The 20,929-nt window shown below is 37.6% G+C and overlaps 1 protein-coding gene across 4 annotated transcripts in view; it reads right to left on the minus strand.

The window, feature by feature from the left end:
* Positions 1–20,929, minus strand: part of elk1 (ETS transcription factor ELK1) — a 142,716-nt gene that overhangs the window by 38,669 nt on the left and 83,118 nt on the right. The window contains exon 9 of one of the 4 annotated variants that reach the window (XM_029124086.2): positions 15,956–19,465. The exons of the other annotated variants lie outside the window; for them this stretch is intronic. Coding sequence (XP_028979919.1) covers positions 19,367–19,465 — 99 coding nt within the window. The 3' untranslated portion in view covers positions 15,956–19,366. Of the gene's footprint in view, positions 1–15,955; positions 19,466–20,929 lie in introns of those variants that run through there. 4 annotated transcript variants of the gene reach the window in all.

A 20,929-nucleotide genomic window follows, 5' to 3' on the forward strand; every position in this document is an offset into this window, starting at 1 on the left:
GTTATGCATCATCAGACCAAAGTGAATTCCTTGTATGTGAAAACCTACTTGGCAATAAATCTGTTTCTAATTCATTGTGTTATTTGGCTTGAAGTTGTATAAGATATGTTTTTAATTATTATTAGAGGAAACAGTATAACAAACAAACTCCTTTTTTCCCCCAAAAAGTCCTCACGCTGATTAATTTTGTAGTGAAAACATGCATTTTACCATACTATTTGTTTTAAATTAAACTGAATACATTAAGTATTTTTAAAAGTATTGATAGGCTAACACACATATAATTTGGCCATTTATTAAAAGTGAATTGTTATATAAATAAAAAATAGGCTAAACACAAAATGAAATAAAAGCTTTTCACGCTTTGAAATATGATGTATTTAATTCCAATCAAACTCTTTATCAACATCTCAGATAATATATGGAAAATAGCATGCTTCAATCTTCATATGAGCAAACTAATATTCATTACAGCCAATGTGAGGAGGCCATCGAGGCACACATTAGGCAAATAATCAGATTTTCCTGCCAGCAATTGTCAGTAACCCCGACCCCCTACTAATTACAATGCCACAAAAATAGCTCAGTCCACAATGAATGGAGACTTTTGGTACATTTCAAGTAAAAGAGGTCAACAATCCCAACCCCATATACCACAGTCCATTGTAAGCTGTTTGCGTAGGCTTATCAGAAATACACCAGAGGTTTAATTTAATGCTTTTAATTCCTCATTTGTCAGTTCAAACCATTCCACACTATTTCGCTTGACTTCAGCAAGAGTGTGGGCTAGAATCTTTTGCAACATTATTGTGTCAATCAAACACAGGAAAGTACTCAAAGGAAATGTAATATTTTTCCTTGCACACGTTGTGAGCCCGGGGGTTTCTATAATGATATTGTATTGTTGACTTTTCACCAACGGGTTCCCAGCAGTTGGTTGAACCCATAATGTGCCATGTCTAGCGGGCTCTTGCAATGAGTCACAAGCAGACTCGATTTCACATTCAATTTGAATGTCATCTCCACCTTCGTGCTCATTCTCCATCTTAATATCCACACATGGTCCGCCCTCCGATTCCAATTCGTCAATATTTTTTAGAATGTCTATATTGTACCCTTCGGGACATTGTAAGGAAATACCCTACTGACCAAACCATGCAACTTACTGTCTAGCAGCACATCTACACAGTGAACTCTAGCCACACATTTGCTACTTCATTAACACTAAACGCTAAAGAAATTTTACTGTGAATACAATTGTCCAAATAGCTCCGCCCATTCAGTTGATCCATAAAATTGTCAATTTCTCTCTGTGGTTTTGATAGGCTATTATAGCCTATTGAATAGTAAATAGCTGGCTCTAGTAATTGCGATCAGGCAGTTATGTAATGATTATCCTCACCCTGCAAAGAGTGTGAAGAGTTCATCCTGCTGACTAATTTAAATAAAACATTTGTTGGAAAATTGAAGATGAAATATAGCCTGGCAAATGCATATATATGGCCTAAATGCATATAGTCTCAGCATTTTTACTGTTACAATGAATTAAATGAGCTAGATAAAATAAAAATAGGAACTTCAGAAAAGTTTTGGATTACAAAAATGCATGTTGCTCTGTTTCCTTCCATAAATATCGCCCAGTGACTTATGTGTGGGATGAAGTCATCAACTTGTAAACTATCTTATCTCCCAAAATTCCACGGTCCGTCATAAGCACTTTATGTAAGCACAATAAAATAAATAGACAAGAGCTGTTGAATTTGAGCATTTATTAAAAGTGAGTTATTATATATAAATAAAAATTGGGGGGAAAAAAGGTTTACAAGCATTGAAATATGATCTTCAATTCCAATGAAACAGTTTATCAAAATATTAGGTATATACCACGGTCCAGTGTCAATGACAAGACATTTTTAGATTATAGGCTACATTTCTCTTTTCACATAACCACAATATCTTACATCTCATGTGCGTCACATGAATGAAGTACAAATGTGGTCTGTTTGTTTCATTATCAATGTCCACATACAACGCAAAATGTAATGGTCGTTTGAATGCATTTCCCACAAACAAGTCTCTTACATGTTAAGCAGATATCATTAGTTTTGTTTCCCGTACATCTGCCAACTTAACAAAGTCTCCTTTTTGTTGGTGGGGAAGGAGTGTCCATCAAAAGTCACTTATGCGCTTCTGGACTGGCAGCCTTGCTCATTATTTGATTCACACAGAGCTCCTTAGCCAACTCAAGAATGAACCGCCTTCTGCTTATATTGCATGAGCCTGCAAGAGATGGCACAGTTTGGGTTCAACAAAATGCAATATCATTAGAGAAACTCCCGGACCCACTCCATATGCAAGGGGAAATATTCAAATTCCTTTGAGCAGTTTCCTGTTTTTGATTGACACAGAAATGTTGCAAAAGATTCGAACCCACACTCTTGCTGAAGCCAAGCGAAATAGTGCGGTTTGAACTGACAGATGAACAATTAAAAGCGTTCATAGGCTTGCTTTATATAAAAGGAATTACAGGAGGCAAAAGCATGAATTTTGAAGATTATTGGTCTGCTGACTTGGACAATTCAATTTTCAAAGAGACAATGTCTAGACAACAATTCAGAGATATCATGCGCTATTTGCATTTTGATGATAAAAGCACAAGAGTTGCCCGTATTGAGACTGACAAGTTTACCATGATATCTGATATTTCGATATATTTGTGAAAAACAGTGTTTCTTCTTACAAGCCCAGTGCGAAAGTAACTGTTGATGAACAGCTATTCCCTACCAAAGCACGCTATCGATTCACACAGTACATGGCTTATAAACCAGAAAAATATGGGATACATTTCTGGAATGCGGCTGAGGTCGAAGCAAAATATATGTTGAATGCACTTCCCTATCTGGGAAAAGACAATAGCAGGCCAGCTGGGCAGTGTTTATCCAACAATGTCATAATGCGTCTGATAGAACCTTTCTTGGAAAAAGGAAAAAATTTAACCACTGACAATTTCTTCACCTCCTTGCCACTGGCAAGCAATCTTCTGGCAAATAAAACCACAATTGTTTGTACAATGAATAAAATCAGATGAAAGATTACACCCTGTACACAGGCACAGTATGAAAAATATTTAACAAAAGTTCTGAAGGCTGGGAATGCTACACTTACGATTTACCAAGCAAAAGCAAAGACACATTTATATATTTTGAGCACAATGCATCAGACAGTTGGAATTTACAATGGCGCAAAGAAACTGCCTGAAACTATTGCTCACTACAACAGCTCTAAGTGTGTCGTTGATGTTATGTACCAGGTGGCACGGTTGTATTCGGTAAAGGGAGGGAGTTGCCGATGGCCTGTTGCAGTGTTTTACTAGGGCTGTCACAATATCAGATTTTCACTTCACGATTATCATGGCCAAAATAATTATTATCACAGAATTTATAGAAAATCTGAAGAAAATTAATCTTAAACTTTGTTTAATGTGTTTGTTTTCTCTTTTTTGGCAAATGAATTGCACACAAAATACGAGTGTATGAAGGTGGAGAGAGTCTGTACCCATAACTACAAATAAAAAAACTAAAAGTATACAAAAAGAACAATTACACTTAATGGATAGTGAAAAGGGAACCAGATGAACTGATGAACAAAAGATCCACAAGGCCTAACACCGAGTTGGGTTTTTGGAAAAAAGGTCCAGTGTATAGGTCCAGACGTAGTTTAAGCAAATGCATCGTTTTTCCATGAATAAGCTATGAAAAAAACAAGGAGTTTTTGGAAAAATACATTTCGATGTGAATACTCGATTTCAGACTCTGAATCAAATAAAAATGTTATGTCACCTCCATCCTCATCCTCATTCTCCATCTCAATATCCACACGGTTCGCCCTCCGATTCCAATTCATCAATATTTTGTAGAATGTCTACAACTTGTTGAGCCGTATATTATGCCCTTTGGGACATTCTAAGGAAATACGCTACTGACCAAACCGTGCAACCGCTCTTACTGTGTAGCAGCCCGTCTACACAGTGAACTCCAGCCACACATTTGCATCTTTTTATCACTAAACGCTAAAGACATTTTACTGTGAATAAAATTTTCATAACAGTTCCGCCCATTTAGTTGATTGATATAATATAGCTTATTGAATAGAAAATTATTGTTGGCTCCTTAGCCCCATCGCCTTACACAATATGTTAATTTACTTTATGTTTATTGGATCATTTTGTCATGCATTAATGTCACATCAAGTTTAGCTAGATACCAGTAGGCATTGTGTTAAACTGACTAACATTTCTTATAAAGTTCACTTCCACCACAAATAGCATCAATGAACTGTATGACTTTTGCCACTGGCTGTTTTAAAAGCTTATTAGCCTGAAATAGGCCTACTAGTATCGTACTTCTTGGAAAAGTCATAAGTACTGAGCAATTGCTAGCGAGACTGAAGACAAACTTTACACTGACAAAGCTATTTCATTTAATGGCACCACAACATTTGAATTCACTTTCATTCATGAATGACACTGATACAATAACTATCAATATAGGTGACAATAACTGACTTTTTCCTCAAGTAAAAAGATGAGAGAATTGTGGAAACACCAGAACCCGGTCCACAACATGTTTATAGAGGACAAATCCTGGTATTATGTAGTGGAAAAGCTGTGGGGTGTTCCCAGTCTGCAGTGGTCAGTACCTATCAAAAGCGGTCCAAGGAAGGAAAAGCAGTGAACCCACGACAGGGTCAACACACAGTGCATCGTAGGTTGTTTGCGTTTGGGGCTGTGTAGCCGTAGACCAGTCAGGGTGCCAATGTTGACCTCTGTCCATGCAAAAAGCTCCAACAATGGGCCTGTGAGCATCAGAACTGGACCACGGAGCAATGGAAGAAGGTAGCCTGGTCTGACGAATCACGTTTCCTTTTACATCACGTGGATGGCCAGGTGCGTGTGTGTCGCTTACCTGGAGAACACATGGCACCAGGATGCACTATGGGAAGGAGGTAAACTGGCGGAGGTAGTGTGATGCTTTGGGCAATGTTCTGCTGGGAAACCTTGCATCTTGTCAATCATATGGATTTTACTTTGACACATCCTATGGCGTCACATCAGTCTCAAAACTCACGTGCACGTCAGTGCCACTTAGAGAAAAAAAACTTGAGAGAACAGAATGTGACGTTGAGAGAGCAGAAACACAAGCCGCATGAACGAAGGACTAGTAGCGCGAGAGTATATACATTGCGAGGGCACAGATATCGTGGCTTAGAATTTCTCTGCGACTTCTCAAAATGCACATGTGCCTTCTCGAATCCCCCTTGCTTTCACTTGACGTTTGCACTCAATAAACAGTACATGGTACCTCAAGTATGATTGGTAGACTTATTGCTTAATCACATCACAAAGTCTTCTTTTTGTAACAATTTAAAAGCCCAGGATCTATACAACTTGACCAAGTTATCATTTATCCTAGCAGGTTCCATTCATTAAAAAAATAAGTGCAAAATCTTGTCAACAATGCAATAACTCTTCATTGTGTTGAAACATTTTTAATAGTAAAGGAACAGTAGAACAGATCACAATAGAACACAATAACAAAACATTGCAACACACATCAACTTATAATGTAAAATGGTTAAAGGAAAAAAATACTAAGTAATATTATTATTACCAGTCCAACATGGCATTTGTTCTAATCGTTACACACTCAGGTAACACACTTACAGCAACTTTCAGCTGTGGCAACAGGACTGTTAGATGTTTCGTTTTTACGTGCCTGTGGAGATTGTTGGTGGAGCCAGAAAAAAATCAAAAAGTGTTGCTTTGCAAATACTGCATAGTGCATTTTCCTAGTTTTTTTTGGTAAATTTGAGATTTTTTAGGTTTTTAGGAGTGTCACTCATATTGGCATCATATACTGAGTCTTTTTGCGGGTGCCACGCCGTTTTTTTTATATAGGCTATATAAAATAATAGATAATTGAACACATTCACAGATAGTGTATATTACAAGATGGTAATATGAATTAACATTTTACAAAAGTGTTTTAAAAGTTTTTTTTTTTTTTTTTTTAATATTATGAAAGCTTATATATACATTTATGAATATCCTATCGAATTTCAATTACAACATCAGTCAAGGGTTACGTGTTAATGGGTTCACGGTTCAGGCTATTCCTTTGGAATAATATTTTTGTTCAACAGTATCAATTAACGGTGGGCAACATTTTGTTCAACAAGTTTATTTTAATAATTGTGGTTTATAGCAAATACCTTTTGTAAATGTCTTCTTTTAACACAACTTGCTTCAAACATATTTAAGAACCAAATGAATGGCTATTTTCCGTTTGCGAATCGGCTCCCATCGTTCACCAAAAAGAGACATTCGTTCTTGAACGACCCATCACTGGAGAGCAGTCGGTGGTGAAGCAGTCGAGAAGGCGCAGGTGAATTTTGAGAAGTCGCAGAGAAATTCCAAGCCACAGTATCTGTGCCCTCACGATGTTTATACTCTCGCGCGACTGGTCCTTCGCTCACACGGGTTGTTTCTGCTCTCTCAAATTCACATTCTGCTCTCTCGACTGAATTTGTTCTTCTCGGAGTGACACTCTCCACGCGCAGCTTGTGTTTCAGCTTTCTCGACTCTATCTTGTGTGCACGTGAGTTTTGAGACTGATTTGACGCCACAATGAACACAATCCTTTGCACAAGCTTCCTGAGAATCACACATGCCGGGGCTCCGCAAAGTGGCAACAGAAGAGACGGAGCTAACAAGATAATCTGCCGCACAAAACTGTATAGCTATCTAAAAGAGAGTAATGGTTATCAATATATTTATAAATAAAGCTTGCTGCCTCATTTTAGCAAAAAAAGTGCCTACACTGGTTGTAGTTGTAATGAGTTAATTTAACTAGCTAGCTAGATACCCTATACAATATCATATCATCAGTCGGAAGATTACATACACCTTAGCCAAAGATATTTAAACTCAGTTGTTCACAATTCCTGACATTTAATTCTAGTAAAAATACCCAGTCGAAGGTCAGTTAGGATCAGTACTTTATTTAAAAAATGTGAAATGTCAGAATCAAGGGCGAACATCTGATATCAACTTTGAGGGGACAATTACCTACAATTTTCTCAAGAGCAATTCCTGAGGTGGACACCAAAAGTAGTGATGCGATACTGTTTCAGTGTGTGCCATCGGTTTAATCGCTACTGTAGCTCTGCAAATACAGCTGTTGTGTGTGAACCTTCCCAATCATGATTAGATTAAACTTTGTCGTCATTGAACAAGTGCAAGTACAGTACAACAAAATGCTAACAAAGTGTGACCTGTAATTCAATGCAGCGAAAATTAAGACTGGTGATGGTTATAATTGTGTCTTATTGTATTGAGTGGTAGAATTAAAGAAATGTTTAACATATCCTTGGTTTGAACTACTTACTGAAAGTTAGCCGCCGAAAACAGACTCCGTCAGATACCCACACATGCACTGTACCTGCATGATGTGCTACGGCTGAGGGCTGGGGTGCAGTGGATCAAACCATTGTGAGGCAAAAGGCTGCAGTTTGCAATTGCGCTATTAAGTGTCTATAATCAGCACACATGCTTTCATTGCATGTTACTAATATTATGGAAATTACATAATTATGTTTACAGTGATATACTGTATTGGGGGGACAAATCATAGTTTTCCCAGGATAGGCGGGTCGTGTCCCACCCAGGATTTCCACCAATGGTCAGAATAACAGCAGGATGAATGAAGTTAACATACACTCAATTAGTATTCGGTAGCATTGCCTTAAATTGTTTTAACTTGGGTCAAACGTTTCGGGAAGCCTTCCACAAGCTTCCCACAATACGTTTGGTGAACTTTGGCCCATTCCTCCTGACAGAACTGGTGTAACTGAGTCAGGCTTGCAGGCATCCTTGCTCACACACGCTTTCTCAGTTCTGCCCAACCCAAACATTTTCTATAGGATTAAGGTCAGGGCTTTGTGAAGACCACTCCAATACCCTGGCTTTGTTGTCCTTAAGCCACTTTGCCACAACTTTGGAAGTATATTTGGGGTCATTGTCCATTTTGAAGAAGCATTTGTGACCAAGCTTTAACTTCCTGACTGATATCTTGAAATGTTGCTTCAATATATACACATACGTTTCCTTCCTCATGATGCCATCTATTTTTGGAATTGCACCTGTCACTCCTGCAACAAAGCACCCCCACAACATGATGCTGCCACTCCTGTGCCTCACAGTTGGGTTGGTGTTTTTTGGCTTGCAAGCCTCTCAGTTTTTCATGCAAACTGTACTTTGGCTTTGTTATGGTGGTTTTGGAGCAGCAGCTTCTTCCTTGCTGATCAGTCTTTTAGTTTATGTCGAAATTGGACTCATTTTACTGTGGATATTGATAACTTTGTGCCGGTTTCCTCCAATATCTTCACAAGGTCCTTTGCTATTGTTCTGGGATTGATTTACACTTTTCACACCAAAGTACTTTCATCTCTAGGAGACAGAACACATCCCCTTTCTGAGCTATATTGTGGCTGTGTGTTCCCATGGTGTTTATACTTCTGTACTATTGTTTGTACAGATGCGTACTATTGTTTGTAAAGATGAATGTTGTACCCTCAGGCGTTTTAAAATTGCTCCCAAACATGAACCAGACTCCGAGGTCCTGGCTGATTTCTTTTAATTTTCCCATGATGTCATGTTTCCCATGATGTAGGCCTTGAAATACATCCACAGATACACCTTCAATTGACTCCATGTCAATTTGCTTCTAAATCCATAACATAATTCTCTGGAATTTTCCAAGTTGTTTAACGGCACAGTCAACTTAGTCTATGTAAAGTTCGGGCCCACTGGAAGTGTGATATAGTGAATTATAAGTTAAATAATCTGACTGTAAACAATTATTGGAAAAACTAGCACAAATTAGATGTCCTAACCAACGTGCCAAAACTATAGTTTGCTAACATGAAATCGTAGAGTTTGAATACTTTGTTGAATACTTTGTCGAGAATCCTTTTCAGGCAATGATTGATTGAAGTCTGGAACACATGGACATCACCAAACGCTGGGTTTCCTTCCTTTGTGATGCTTTGCCAGGCCTTTATTGCAGCTATCTTCAGTTGTTGTTTGCTTGTGGGTGTGTTTGTTTGTGGGTGTTTCTGCCTTAAGTTTTGTCTTCAGGAAGTGAAATGCATGCTCAATCGGGGTGAGATCAGGTGATTGATCAGCCTTTGCAGAATATTTAAATGAAATATTATTTGCCTTAAAAACCTCCTGGTTTCCTTTCACAAAATATTTTGGGTCACTGTCCATCTGTAAAGTGAAGCACAGTCCAATTTCGCTGAATCTGAGCAGACAATATATCCCTATGCAATTCAGAATTCGTCCGGCTGCTTCTATCGTCTGTCACATTATGAATAAACACTAGTGACCCAGTGCCATTGGAAGCCATGCCATCACGTAGCCTCCCCCGTGTTTTACAGATGATGTGGTATGCTTCGCATCATGAGCCGTTCCAAGCCTTCTCCATACTTTTTTCTTCTCATCATTCTGTAAAAGTTGATCTTAGTCTGATCTGTCCAAAGAATGCTGTTCCAGAACTGGGCTGGAATTTTTAGTTTTTAATGTTTTTTGGCAAAGTCTAATCTTGCCTAATTGGGCCTGTATTGAGGCTTGTGAATGGTTTGCACCTTGTGGTGAACCCTCTGTATTGGCTATTGTCAAGTCCTATGGTAGACTTGGATAATGATATGCCTACCTCCTGGAGTGTTCTTCACTTGGCTGGATGTTGTGAAGGGGTCTTTCGTTACCATGAAAAGGATCCTATGACGGCTGCTCCGCATGGCGCTGTGTGCTCTCTCCCTCTCCGGCGCTCCACCTTGCCGGTGTACTAACAGCTGGCGGGAGCAGATGGTAGCAGCGCACCCATCACGCACACAGACCTGTTTTGAGTTAGTTATTATGATGTCTATGTTAGTTCCTGTTTTTCACCTGCACCTCACAGGTTATTGTGACGGTTCTGTTGGGCCAAGAATTTTTCTAACATCTCTATTAAAAGAGAACTAAAAATGTTTCTCTGTTTTGTTTAATTCCTTTGTGCCTCGCCTTTTACGCACTTGCTTCCCTTGCACCTCACAGATCCTACGATCATCCACCACTGTTGTCTTCTGTGGACATCCAGGGCTTTTTGTGTTGCAGAGCTCACCAGATTTTTTATTCCTAAATGTTCCTGCTATCTCTCTTAACGTTCCTGCTATCTCTGATATATATTTTTTTGCAGCCTAAGAATGGCCTGTTTCACTTGCATTGAGAGCTCCTTTGACCGCATGTTGTGGGTTCACTGCAAAAGCTTCCAAATGCAAATGCCACACCTGGAATCAACTCCAGAATTTTTACCTGCTTAATTGATAAAGAAGTAACGAAGGAATAGCCCACACCTGTCCATGAAACTGCTTTTGTGTTAATTGTCCAATTACTTTTGGTCCCTTGAAAAACAAGGAACTATATCTTAAATAGCTGTAATTCCTAAACCCTTCCTCCAATTTGGATGTGAATACCTTCAAATTAAAGCTGAGAGACTGCACTTTAAGTACATATTCATTATTTAACTGTACTTTTTAACTGTATTTAATGTGAATATATTTTGGTAAACAGACAAAATAACAAAACTTGTGTCAGTGTCCAATTATTTCTGGACCTAACTGTATTTCAGATATTCCTTTGAAAAATTGCAAAACTGTGTTTTCCCTTTGTCGTTATAAGGTATTGCGTGCAGATGGCAAAAACATATATTTAATACATTTTCCCTTATCTACAACACAAAATGTGGAGTAACTGAATGGGTATGACTACTTTCCAAAAGCGCTAAAGGTGTATAGATACCCTTAAACTTTAAAGGAAAATTCAAGGATCAAGATGTCTAATTTATTCTGCAAGTGTAAGCTAAGTGAATTGCAGCAAAACCAGTTTGCATTTAAACCAACTCTCCTCAGTGGTGTAAGGTAAAATTACTGTTAATAATAAAATTTACTTCAGCTTGTGCTGCTGCTGAGTTTTATTTGCACTTTTGGTTGACCAGTTTACCAGAATACAAACTAGATTTTTATAACTTTATTTAAACAAGAAAAGGAACCAGGCAAGCTTAGTTCTGCCGGCCCGCGATTAGAAGGGATGAATGTTGTTGCCCAGGCTGGATTCAACGGTTTACTATGTAACAGCTACTACACTATTTAAACAGTGGGTGTGGGTGCCCGTGATGTGTGTGTAGAGATGTGGTGTCTGTTTACTTCTTGCATTTATCAAACTAATTAGTCGAAACTCCACGGTTCTAGAAAATTGTTCCCTACAATAGTTAACATCCAAACCAACAACAGGTATAACAGGATCACTACACTACATTCAACATAAGTTAGAAAGAGATCACTGTAGATGGCAAGCTAATAGCTATACCGTACCTACAATAAAAACAATGACTCAAATCACTCCATGGCTGGTTCATTTCTTTACAAAACAATGAGAGTTGAATAGCTAACCACTACGCCATGTGAACTGCACTATGTAAATTGAATTTGAGAGTAATATGTTCGCTGTCGGTGCAGTTTGTCCATGGCAATATAACCATACACAGTTTAACATTTGGCTTACTATAAGGTAGCTACTGAAACTTGTAGCCAGCAAAGTTTTAGTCTAGTAATACAGTACCTATAATAAAAAACAATGACACCAATCACTCCATGGCTGGTTTGTTTCTTTAGACAACAATGACATTTGAATAGCCAACCACTATGTTATGTTCTTCGAGAGCAATATCCTTGTCAGTGCAGTTCATCCATTTAAGCAACAAGTTGTTGTTGTTATTTTGAGGGATTTCACTTGTCCAAGCCCAACCTGCTCTTAAAGTAAGAGGTTACATAATATCCTCTACATGAATCTGGGAAACTCCATTCAGTATGTTACTTATACAGTTGTGCTCATAAGATTGCATATCCTGTCTGAAATTGTGAAATTATGGCATTGATTTTGAAAATATGACTGAAACGTTTATTTAAGGATAGTTCATATCATATGAAGCCATTCATTATCACATAGTTGTTTGGCTCCTTTTTAAATCATAATGATAACAAATTACCCAAATGGCCCTGAGCAAAAGTTTACATACCCTTGAATGTTTGGCCTTGTCTGTGTATAAATAGTTAATGAGTTTGTTAGCTCTCACGTGGATGCACTAAGCAGGCTAGATACTGAGCCATGGGGAGCATAAAAAAACTGTCAAAAGAGCTTTATGGACACAACCATAAGCGCTATGTTTGGAGAGGGGTCAACAAGGCCTATAGTGAACAGAATACCATCCCCACTGTGAAGCATGGTGGTGGCTCAATTATGTTTAGGGAGTATGTGAGCTCTAAAGGCACAGGGAAAATTGATGGCAAGATGAATTCAGCATGTCAGAAAATACTGCCAGACAATTTGCATTCTTCCGCACGAAACGGGGCATGGGACGCATTTGGACCTTAATATCATTGAGCCACTCTGGGGAGATCTCAAACGTGCGGTTCATGCAAGACGACCAAAGACTTTGCATGACCTGGAGGCATTTTGCCAAGTCAAATGGGCAGTTATACCACCTGTAAGAATTCGGGGCCTCATTGACAACTATTACAAAAGACTGCATGCTATCATTGATGCTAAAGGGGGCAATACACCGTTTTAAGAACTAGGGGTATGTAGACATTTGAAAAGGGGTCAGTATTTGTTGCCATGTTTTCTTTATGATTATCCGCTTCTGTTATAACCTAAAGTTGAATATGAATCCCAAAAGAAATAAGTCTTGTTTTGCCTGCTCACTCATGTTTTTCTTTACAAATGGTACATATTTTATCAATTCTCCAAGGGTATGCAAACTTTTGAGAAAAACTGTACATTAGAGAAAGCTAAACATATGCCGGACTGCATAAGCGGAGCTGGGCATGAAAAACGAATATCACTGACTGACTAACTAACTTACATAAACAAATTATGCATTAGGATTTTTTCTGGATAGACAAAAACTACACTGGCTACAACCTTTAGTAGCTATATTATAGTAAGTCTAAAATAAAACTGTTTACGGTTATATTGTGACTATTTCTGGTGGATTTTCAAAGTACACATCCGTGCATGCTTTTTGGATCAGGATAGACAAAAACTTCGCTGGCTACAACCTACAGCAGTTATGTTATAGTAAGCCAAAACTAAAACGGTTTATGGTTATAAAATATTGCGATGGTTTCTAGTGGATTTCCGAAGTACACATCTGTGCATGCTTTTTGGGGTAATATAGGCTTTATCAAAACCCCTTGGGCAGTAGAAGCGCTCGCCCACGATTCTCTCGACAATTATCATTATCAATTATCATCACCTAAATTGATCTTTATTTTATCAATGTCATACACGAATAAAGAAAAACAAATGCTTTTGTGCCATGAATTGAAATAGCTTTGGTGTCTAGCGAAATATTCAAACTTGGCGTGATGTTAATGCGTGACAAAATAATCTAATGTCGAGATGCTATACCGACACCTAGCTAACATAGAGGTGTTAAACACCTCTCATGTGGGAAGCCTGGGTTTAAATCCAGTAAGGGAACAACATTTATCACTTTTAATTGTGGGACGGCTGAACTAGGCTAACCTGGTTCCTTTTCTGGTTTAGTAACAAGTTACGGAAGAGAGAGGGTGCAGCTTTCCGTTTGACAACAGGCGCTGGTAGTGGCTTTGGTTGACTAACTAAAATTCGGACTAACAGAAATTTCAGGATGGGCTTTTGTATGCTCTCAAAATACATTTTATGTGAATACATTTTGGAAAACACTATCATTCCATTTGCACTTCTGCAGATTGATATTTTTATATATTATAAAGCAAATGTTCGACATATTGCTCCTTTAAAAAAGTACTTATTCTCTACGTTGCAATTAAAAAATAAGTTTTAGTCTCCAACATCATAATACCCCTGTTATTAATTTAAAACACTGAACAACTATTTTTATATAGAACTCGGTTGCACAAACTATGGCCCAGATTGCTGCCAATAAATGATCATTGTTTCCATGAATTAGCTTGCTGCACATTTCAATTAGGCCCACTGATCAGGAGCAAACTGTACAAAAGGTGCCCTTAACTAACAGGTTGTTTTCAGCCATCGGTTTTGTATGTGATCCCAATCTGGACTTCACTGGCCACTGCCGAACGGACCTTTGTTTTTGAACACTTTAAATTACAGGGTCATCACACCATCTGCACATTATCAGGTGTTTTATTTTAAAATGTTTAATCCAGTGTCCAAAAAACATATTGACTTTCCAGCAGGACAATAACTAATATTTTAGAAGACATGCTGGGCTATTCTAGTGCGGCAAGCGAAGAGTACAAATCTGAGTACGTTCCGTGGCAAAATATGAAAACAGTAGTTGTGTCACGTCCTGATTCGTTTAATCTGTCTCGTTATTGTCTCCACCTCCCACCAGCTGTTTTCTATGTTTACGTTACCCTTTGTCTATTTATGTCTGTGTTTTCTGTTTGCTTGCTGCCAGATCGTATGGTCTTTTCATGCGTTTCCAGCATTTTTGTTTCTCATATTACCTTTTTCCTGTCATCTGTTTTTGCTCTGCCGCCCAGTACCAATACCCTTTTGTCCCTGACTCCGAGCCTAACTGCCCTCCTGTATTTCTGCTATTCGGATCACCCATTACGACCATTGCCTATCCCCGACCTCGAACCAGCCTATTCCTCTGTACCTCTAGTCATCTGATCGGTCGTCGGAACTCTGCCTGCCTGCCAACTACAAGAATGCCTATCCCTTAATAATCTTGGAAGGTCATCTCCCCTCTGCCTCTGTGTCCACACTTGGGTCCACAACCCTGTCAGGTTGGGGTAAACGGGCGCCCGTCAAATACAGAACAAATAGCGTAGTTTACTGCTGGCAATTGATCCAATTTGGCAATGTGCACCAAGCTCACTGTTGACTATAAAAGCATGTCTGCTTTTGTCTTGAACAAAGTATGTGCAACCAAGTATTAGCCGACAGGCTGTCTAATTCCAACCATGAAATTATTCTTTATCTTCTTAAAAGTTTTAACTTAACCAAAAAGTTATTAGGTCTGCAATGTTGAAAACACATTGCAAAACAACAATGCAAATTGATATATTATTTTAATCCTTGAATGATTTCAGAAACATTTTTATAGTTTTAATATTTTGTGGCAGTAACTGAAAGGTTGCTAGTTCTAATTCCCAAGCCAACAAGATACTAAAATCTGTCACGGTGCCATTTGGCAAAGCATTCAACTCAAACTGCTCCAGCAAGTCGCTCAGGATAAGTGCATTTTTTAAAAAACTCTAATGTAAACAAGAAGTTATGCCCAGCTGGTAATTTCACCATGCAAAAAACATTGATGTGGTCCAAAAAGTTGATGTACTATTACAATTTACACTCGGCACAGCCAGACAAGGACTGGCCACCCCTGTGAGTATGGCTTCTCTCTAGGATTCTTCCTGTGTTTCCTAGCCAATATGCATCAATTTCTTACTGCCAGCTCTTTTGCGTTTCAAGGCTGGGTATCTGTATAAGCAAACAGATTTAAGGAGAGTTCAGACAGCAACATGGGGCAGAGGACCTGTATATATGTCAGATCTCAATTGAGCAGTATTGTCACAGCAAAATAATCTAGAAGCAACAAAATGTGAATGATAAAATCCATAATATTAAGCTGTTAGTTGGCTAACATTAGTGCAATACTGTTATAATAAAAATATGTTTGTGCTATTTCAGTTCAACAAATGTAAATAGCAAAGCTCACCTGCATTTGCAGGAACCTTCTCAGCAAAATAAGAGTGATCAAGTAAAATTCTACTCCTGTAAAAGACTATGGAAAAGGCCAACAACTAGAAATAGGGGCAAGGAGAGGATCAGGTGACTTTTTTCATGTTATCCATTGACAAGCATGAATATGAAAGTGTTACAACATTTACAGCACATTACATGTCTTTTGTGCATAAATGCAGTAGGTCCGAATACAGCAGTATTCTCTTATCATAGAATGCATGGTAGTGCTGTATCTATGCAATAAGACTACAATACCAACAGCAATATATTTCAATAAAAACAATTATTAATGTGCAAACAAACATACAGTATTCTTAGGTATATTATTTAGGTTTGTATTTCCAAATGGTACACAAGAACCTCTACAAAGGCTTTTGTCCCAGCATGAGCAAAATTATATTTTTCGTAGAAATCTCATGTAAAACACTGTCATTTATACCTCTATGCAAATGACATTACCATAGTATCACTGTTTCTCAAGCTGCATTGAAAACCTACTGTTGGCCTATTGGTCAAAAATAAAAACCTGTTGTCAAGTATAGAAACAGGCCAGATACTTGAGCAATTTGTCAACATTCATGTCAGAAGTGTCTGGGCACTGATAAACACATTTCATTGAATTGTCTACACAGTACGAACATGCCAGATTTGAGAAGATATACCACAAGTACTACAGCAATACAAAGGCAGGAGGATCAACACAGTACTGTGCCTACATTACAGAAACATAATATTACACACAACCTATTGTAAGTATAGTTGCTGAATTAGTACATAGAAATCACCAGAATATACAATGGCATAATCTTAGCACATAACTGTTAAAATATGATGAGCAGAACATGCAGCCTGAGATGTACAACACAAAAGCCTGGTGTGTATATTGTAAACATACAGACTATGAAGGCATTCATAATCTTGTTTCCACAATGTTACAATTTTGTTACATGAAATTTGCACAAAAAGACAGTCTTGCCAACGAGGCATTGTTAAGAGCACTGTTACAGAAAAGACTGCATTTATATTTAGAAACGGTACAGTTGCAAGTGTGATCAAAGTAAGAAAATATTTTTAGAATTGAGATGGATGATGAAAGGCATTTTCTTGTTTTAAGTGTACCACCATGACATCTAATTGGTGACTGAGCACAAATAAACTTGAAATGTCATATGAAAGCCGAAAAGAGAAGGGCTACTGATTTCATGAAGGGATACACATTATTTCAATACTAGCATATAGTTTTTGCTGATTGTGACTGTGGATGGAGTAGAAAATAGGCAGTCCCTTAGGGTTTTGACACTGTGATTTTGAGTTGAAGGTAAAGTGCTATGCATGAAATCCCTGGCCAACAGTCTATATTTTACCAGCAGTAGGTTAAGATGGTGTTCTTTGACACTCAGAATAGCCAAACATTCAGTAAGATTGTTTTAAGTGCTCCTGAGCGAGCAGCTTTGACATCATTTCAATAGTTGCTTAGTAATTGTATGAAGCCATTTCTTTGGATCTCCTGAGCACCTGTATCTAAAGCCAGAGGTGAGACAGGTTCACAGAGAAACAAACAGTCACAGAGCAGTGATCGCATAGAGCCATTACATTACATTCTGGGGAGGGGACTCAACCCAAACACAAACTGTTTGCCAAACTTGTTCTTGAGGCACTCCTATTTTATTTTTTAATACACATTAAATTTAAAATACATATTGATCCGTTCTTTAAAATATCCCAAAATAACAAATTCCCATGGCAAAAAGCTTTGTTTTGATTGAATCATCTCATTTGTATACAATTTGACATATTTTGACAGACTTAAACAAAACATAGACTTGTCCTAAACATGATCAAAAATAAACAAGAATTGCAAGTTTTCAAAGTGCAAACTACACATTTTGATTAGATGAATTCAGATATTATTGGATTGTAATGACAAACTAACCTATGTAGGACAACACATAGGCTTTAAATGACTGCAATATAGACTCCAGTATAGTAACAGAGAAATTTGCAATTCCAATAACAGGTGACAGTAGGGCACTGCTACTTTACTCAATGATAAAGTAGTAAGCTGTGCAACCAATGACACAAGTCAGAACTCTTGAATGCTCTTGTCTACACTTTTAAGAGCTACAATGTACATAAAGAATGTTCACATTATATAAAGCATAATTGTTGGATTGTTCCTAAGCAACCAACAAGACTTTTTAAACTTTGTGATAAACATCATGCAGATTTGTGTACCAATGTCCAATTATGTTGTCATAACCTAAAATAATTAAAAAAAACGTATACATCCACTAGATGTTAGTAAGAACAACAAATGTTAAACTTTCTAAATAAAAGTTGATCAAAAGCTTAACCTGATCTACAGTAAGTTATAGTTGGTTGTAACCATGCCATATATCCTTGGATATATTGGTTTTTTTTTCTAAATCCATTATGCAAGTAAACTGGATTGTCTGTGACTTCAATAGCATTATAAGGTGTCATAGCCCTTTCATCAATGAAGGCTACTACTGTATCTCTAAAATAACAGCTGGTCTTTGGTGAAGTTTCACATGATTCAATGTTTTCATCATGGCACTAAAATGGAAAGAATTTCAAAATAAAGGAAAACCTGGAATGGATAGTAACTGTGAACATGACTGAGCATCACATGTTCAGTCACAATGGAATATAATTACAAATATAATTACTATTGTACATGAAAATAAGCAATACATCTATTCATCTGAATCGTTATAACACATCCACCAGCACATTAAAACAGGAAAGGTCAACTTTTCCAGAATAAATGTTCAAATCCAGCCATGAGATTATCAGTGTAGCTCCATTTCTTTACCTTGATTGTAAAATGTTCAAATGACTTGGCTCCTTATTAAAAACTGCATCAAGCCTCAAAGTTCCATCTAAGCTTATCTTGGAGTACAAATCTTTGAATGGTACCACAACAGATACCAGTCTCTCCTTTCTTGCAACTGGCAATTTGAAAGTTACTTAAGAAGAAAATGAACTGCATATAAAACAATGCAATTACCATAATGCTTTTATAGACCAATTCAGTTTATGTTCTTCTATACAGTCAAGTGCCCTTAACAAGTTACAAAAATTCAAGCAAAAATATGAATCTACAAAAAGAGAGATGCACCAAAAAATACCCTTTTTCTCGAGACAAAAAATAAATAAGACACAATAGTAAAAGAAAAAGTAGCCCCTCTATAATTCAATCCAACCTCACCACCTGGTCTTGATTAAGAATAAGTGCGAGGCTACTGGGCTAGCCTATCGTTAAGCTCTGTGAAAGCAGGCTCTCATCTGCTATAAAATAATTCAATCAAAAGCATTTTGGCCTCCAGCTTACCACTCATGAGTGTACTCTGGCCGAGTGCACTTGGCTTGGTCATGGAGTATACCTAATGTCCTCTTGGCCCCAACCTCCAATAGGCTGAATTGGGGAATCGATGACGGTTCTGTGAAAGAAGTCCAAGTCTTGCCTCATGGTTTCTGTGGACCTGGTGACAGCACTACAGGAGTAGACAGGCCATCCACACTCAAGGCAGGAATATGGATATGATTGCTTCCATTGGAAGGGAACTGAAACAATTAAGTACAGCTGATGAATAACATTTAAAGCAGCTAAGCTATTGTAAATTATGTTACATGCTCACCACACATTTTTATATCAAGTATGTCAACATTCTGTAGATTTTGTGTATTCTAGGGCTGTCAAAATTATATTTGAATATTAGTACATAAAAATACTATTTTGAATAGTATTAGGAAACAATACAAAGATTCAACTATAATATCTACATTAAACTGTATGTGTGCGAAAATGTATTTCTAACTGAGTTCCCATTGTTTATAGTAGAGGGAAAGATTACGCAACAGAATGGTAAGTTTGGTTAACAATGGTAAACTATGGAGGAATATTAGGGACTTAATTAATTAAGTATATACACCAGGAAATATTTAATTATAAAGGAGAAATATATCATTTAAATGATAAATGAAATAATTCATAAAAAAGGAACCCGGTAAGCCTAGTTCAGCTGGCCAGCAATATAAAGGGATAAATGTTGTTGCCCTCACTGCATGTGAGAAGCTGAGTCTTTAACATCTACGCCACCATGCTATAGTTTTGCATACTCGCTAGACAACATTAAGCATTGGGTTAAACTGACTAACGTTTCTTATAAAGTTTACCTCCACCACAAATGGTATCTATGTACAGTATGGCTTTTGCCAATGGCCATTTTAACAGTTTAATAGCCAGTAATTGGCTTACTAGCATCTACTTACTACTTAGAATAGTCATAAGAATTGAGCACTTGCTTGCGAGACTTAAGACGAACTTTACACTGCCAAAGCTATTTCATTTCAAGGCACAACAACAAAAATGACATTGATACAATAACTATCAACATAGATGATGATAACTGACTTTTTTTGTCAAGTGAAAAGTTGAGAGAATTGTAGAAAACCCTCCTCTGTTACTGCCAAAGGGGTTGAGATCTACTGCATATTATCTCAAAAAGCATGCATGAATGCGTCCACTGAAAATCCACGATAGTTGCAATATAACCGCAAACAGTGTTAGTTTAGGCTTACTATAACATAGCTACTGCAGTTTGTAGCCAGCTACATTTTTGTATATCCGGAACAAATCCTAATGCATCATTTGTTTTGAATGTGACAAGATTTGAACTCGGGACCTGTTGTTTGCAGGTCCGCTTCTCTAACTCTTGCGCTACTTAACTTGCGGTAGTCAGTCACTCACTCACTCAGTAAGAAATATTCACTCTTCTTGGCCGGCTCTGCATACGCAGTCCTGCAAAAAACATGTAACATATTTAATGGTGTATTTCGACATATCATTTATTTCACAATTTTATATTTCGATTTTTTTTAATTTAGTGGTTGCAGTCATTGTGAAATCTGTCATTATTTAATCCGTCATTTTCACCCATCAAAGTTACTGTTTTGATTGGTGCATCGACTTCATTCTGTGGTGCTTAGGCATTAACATAGGGTGACCACATTTTCAAACCCCCAATC

This window comes from Esox lucius, chromosome 12 (assembly GCF_011004845.1).
Source record: "Esox lucius isolate fEsoLuc1 chromosome 12, fEsoLuc1.pri, whole genome shotgun sequence".
NCBI lineage: Eukaryota > Metazoa > Chordata > Actinopteri > Esociformes > Esocidae > Esox > Esox lucius.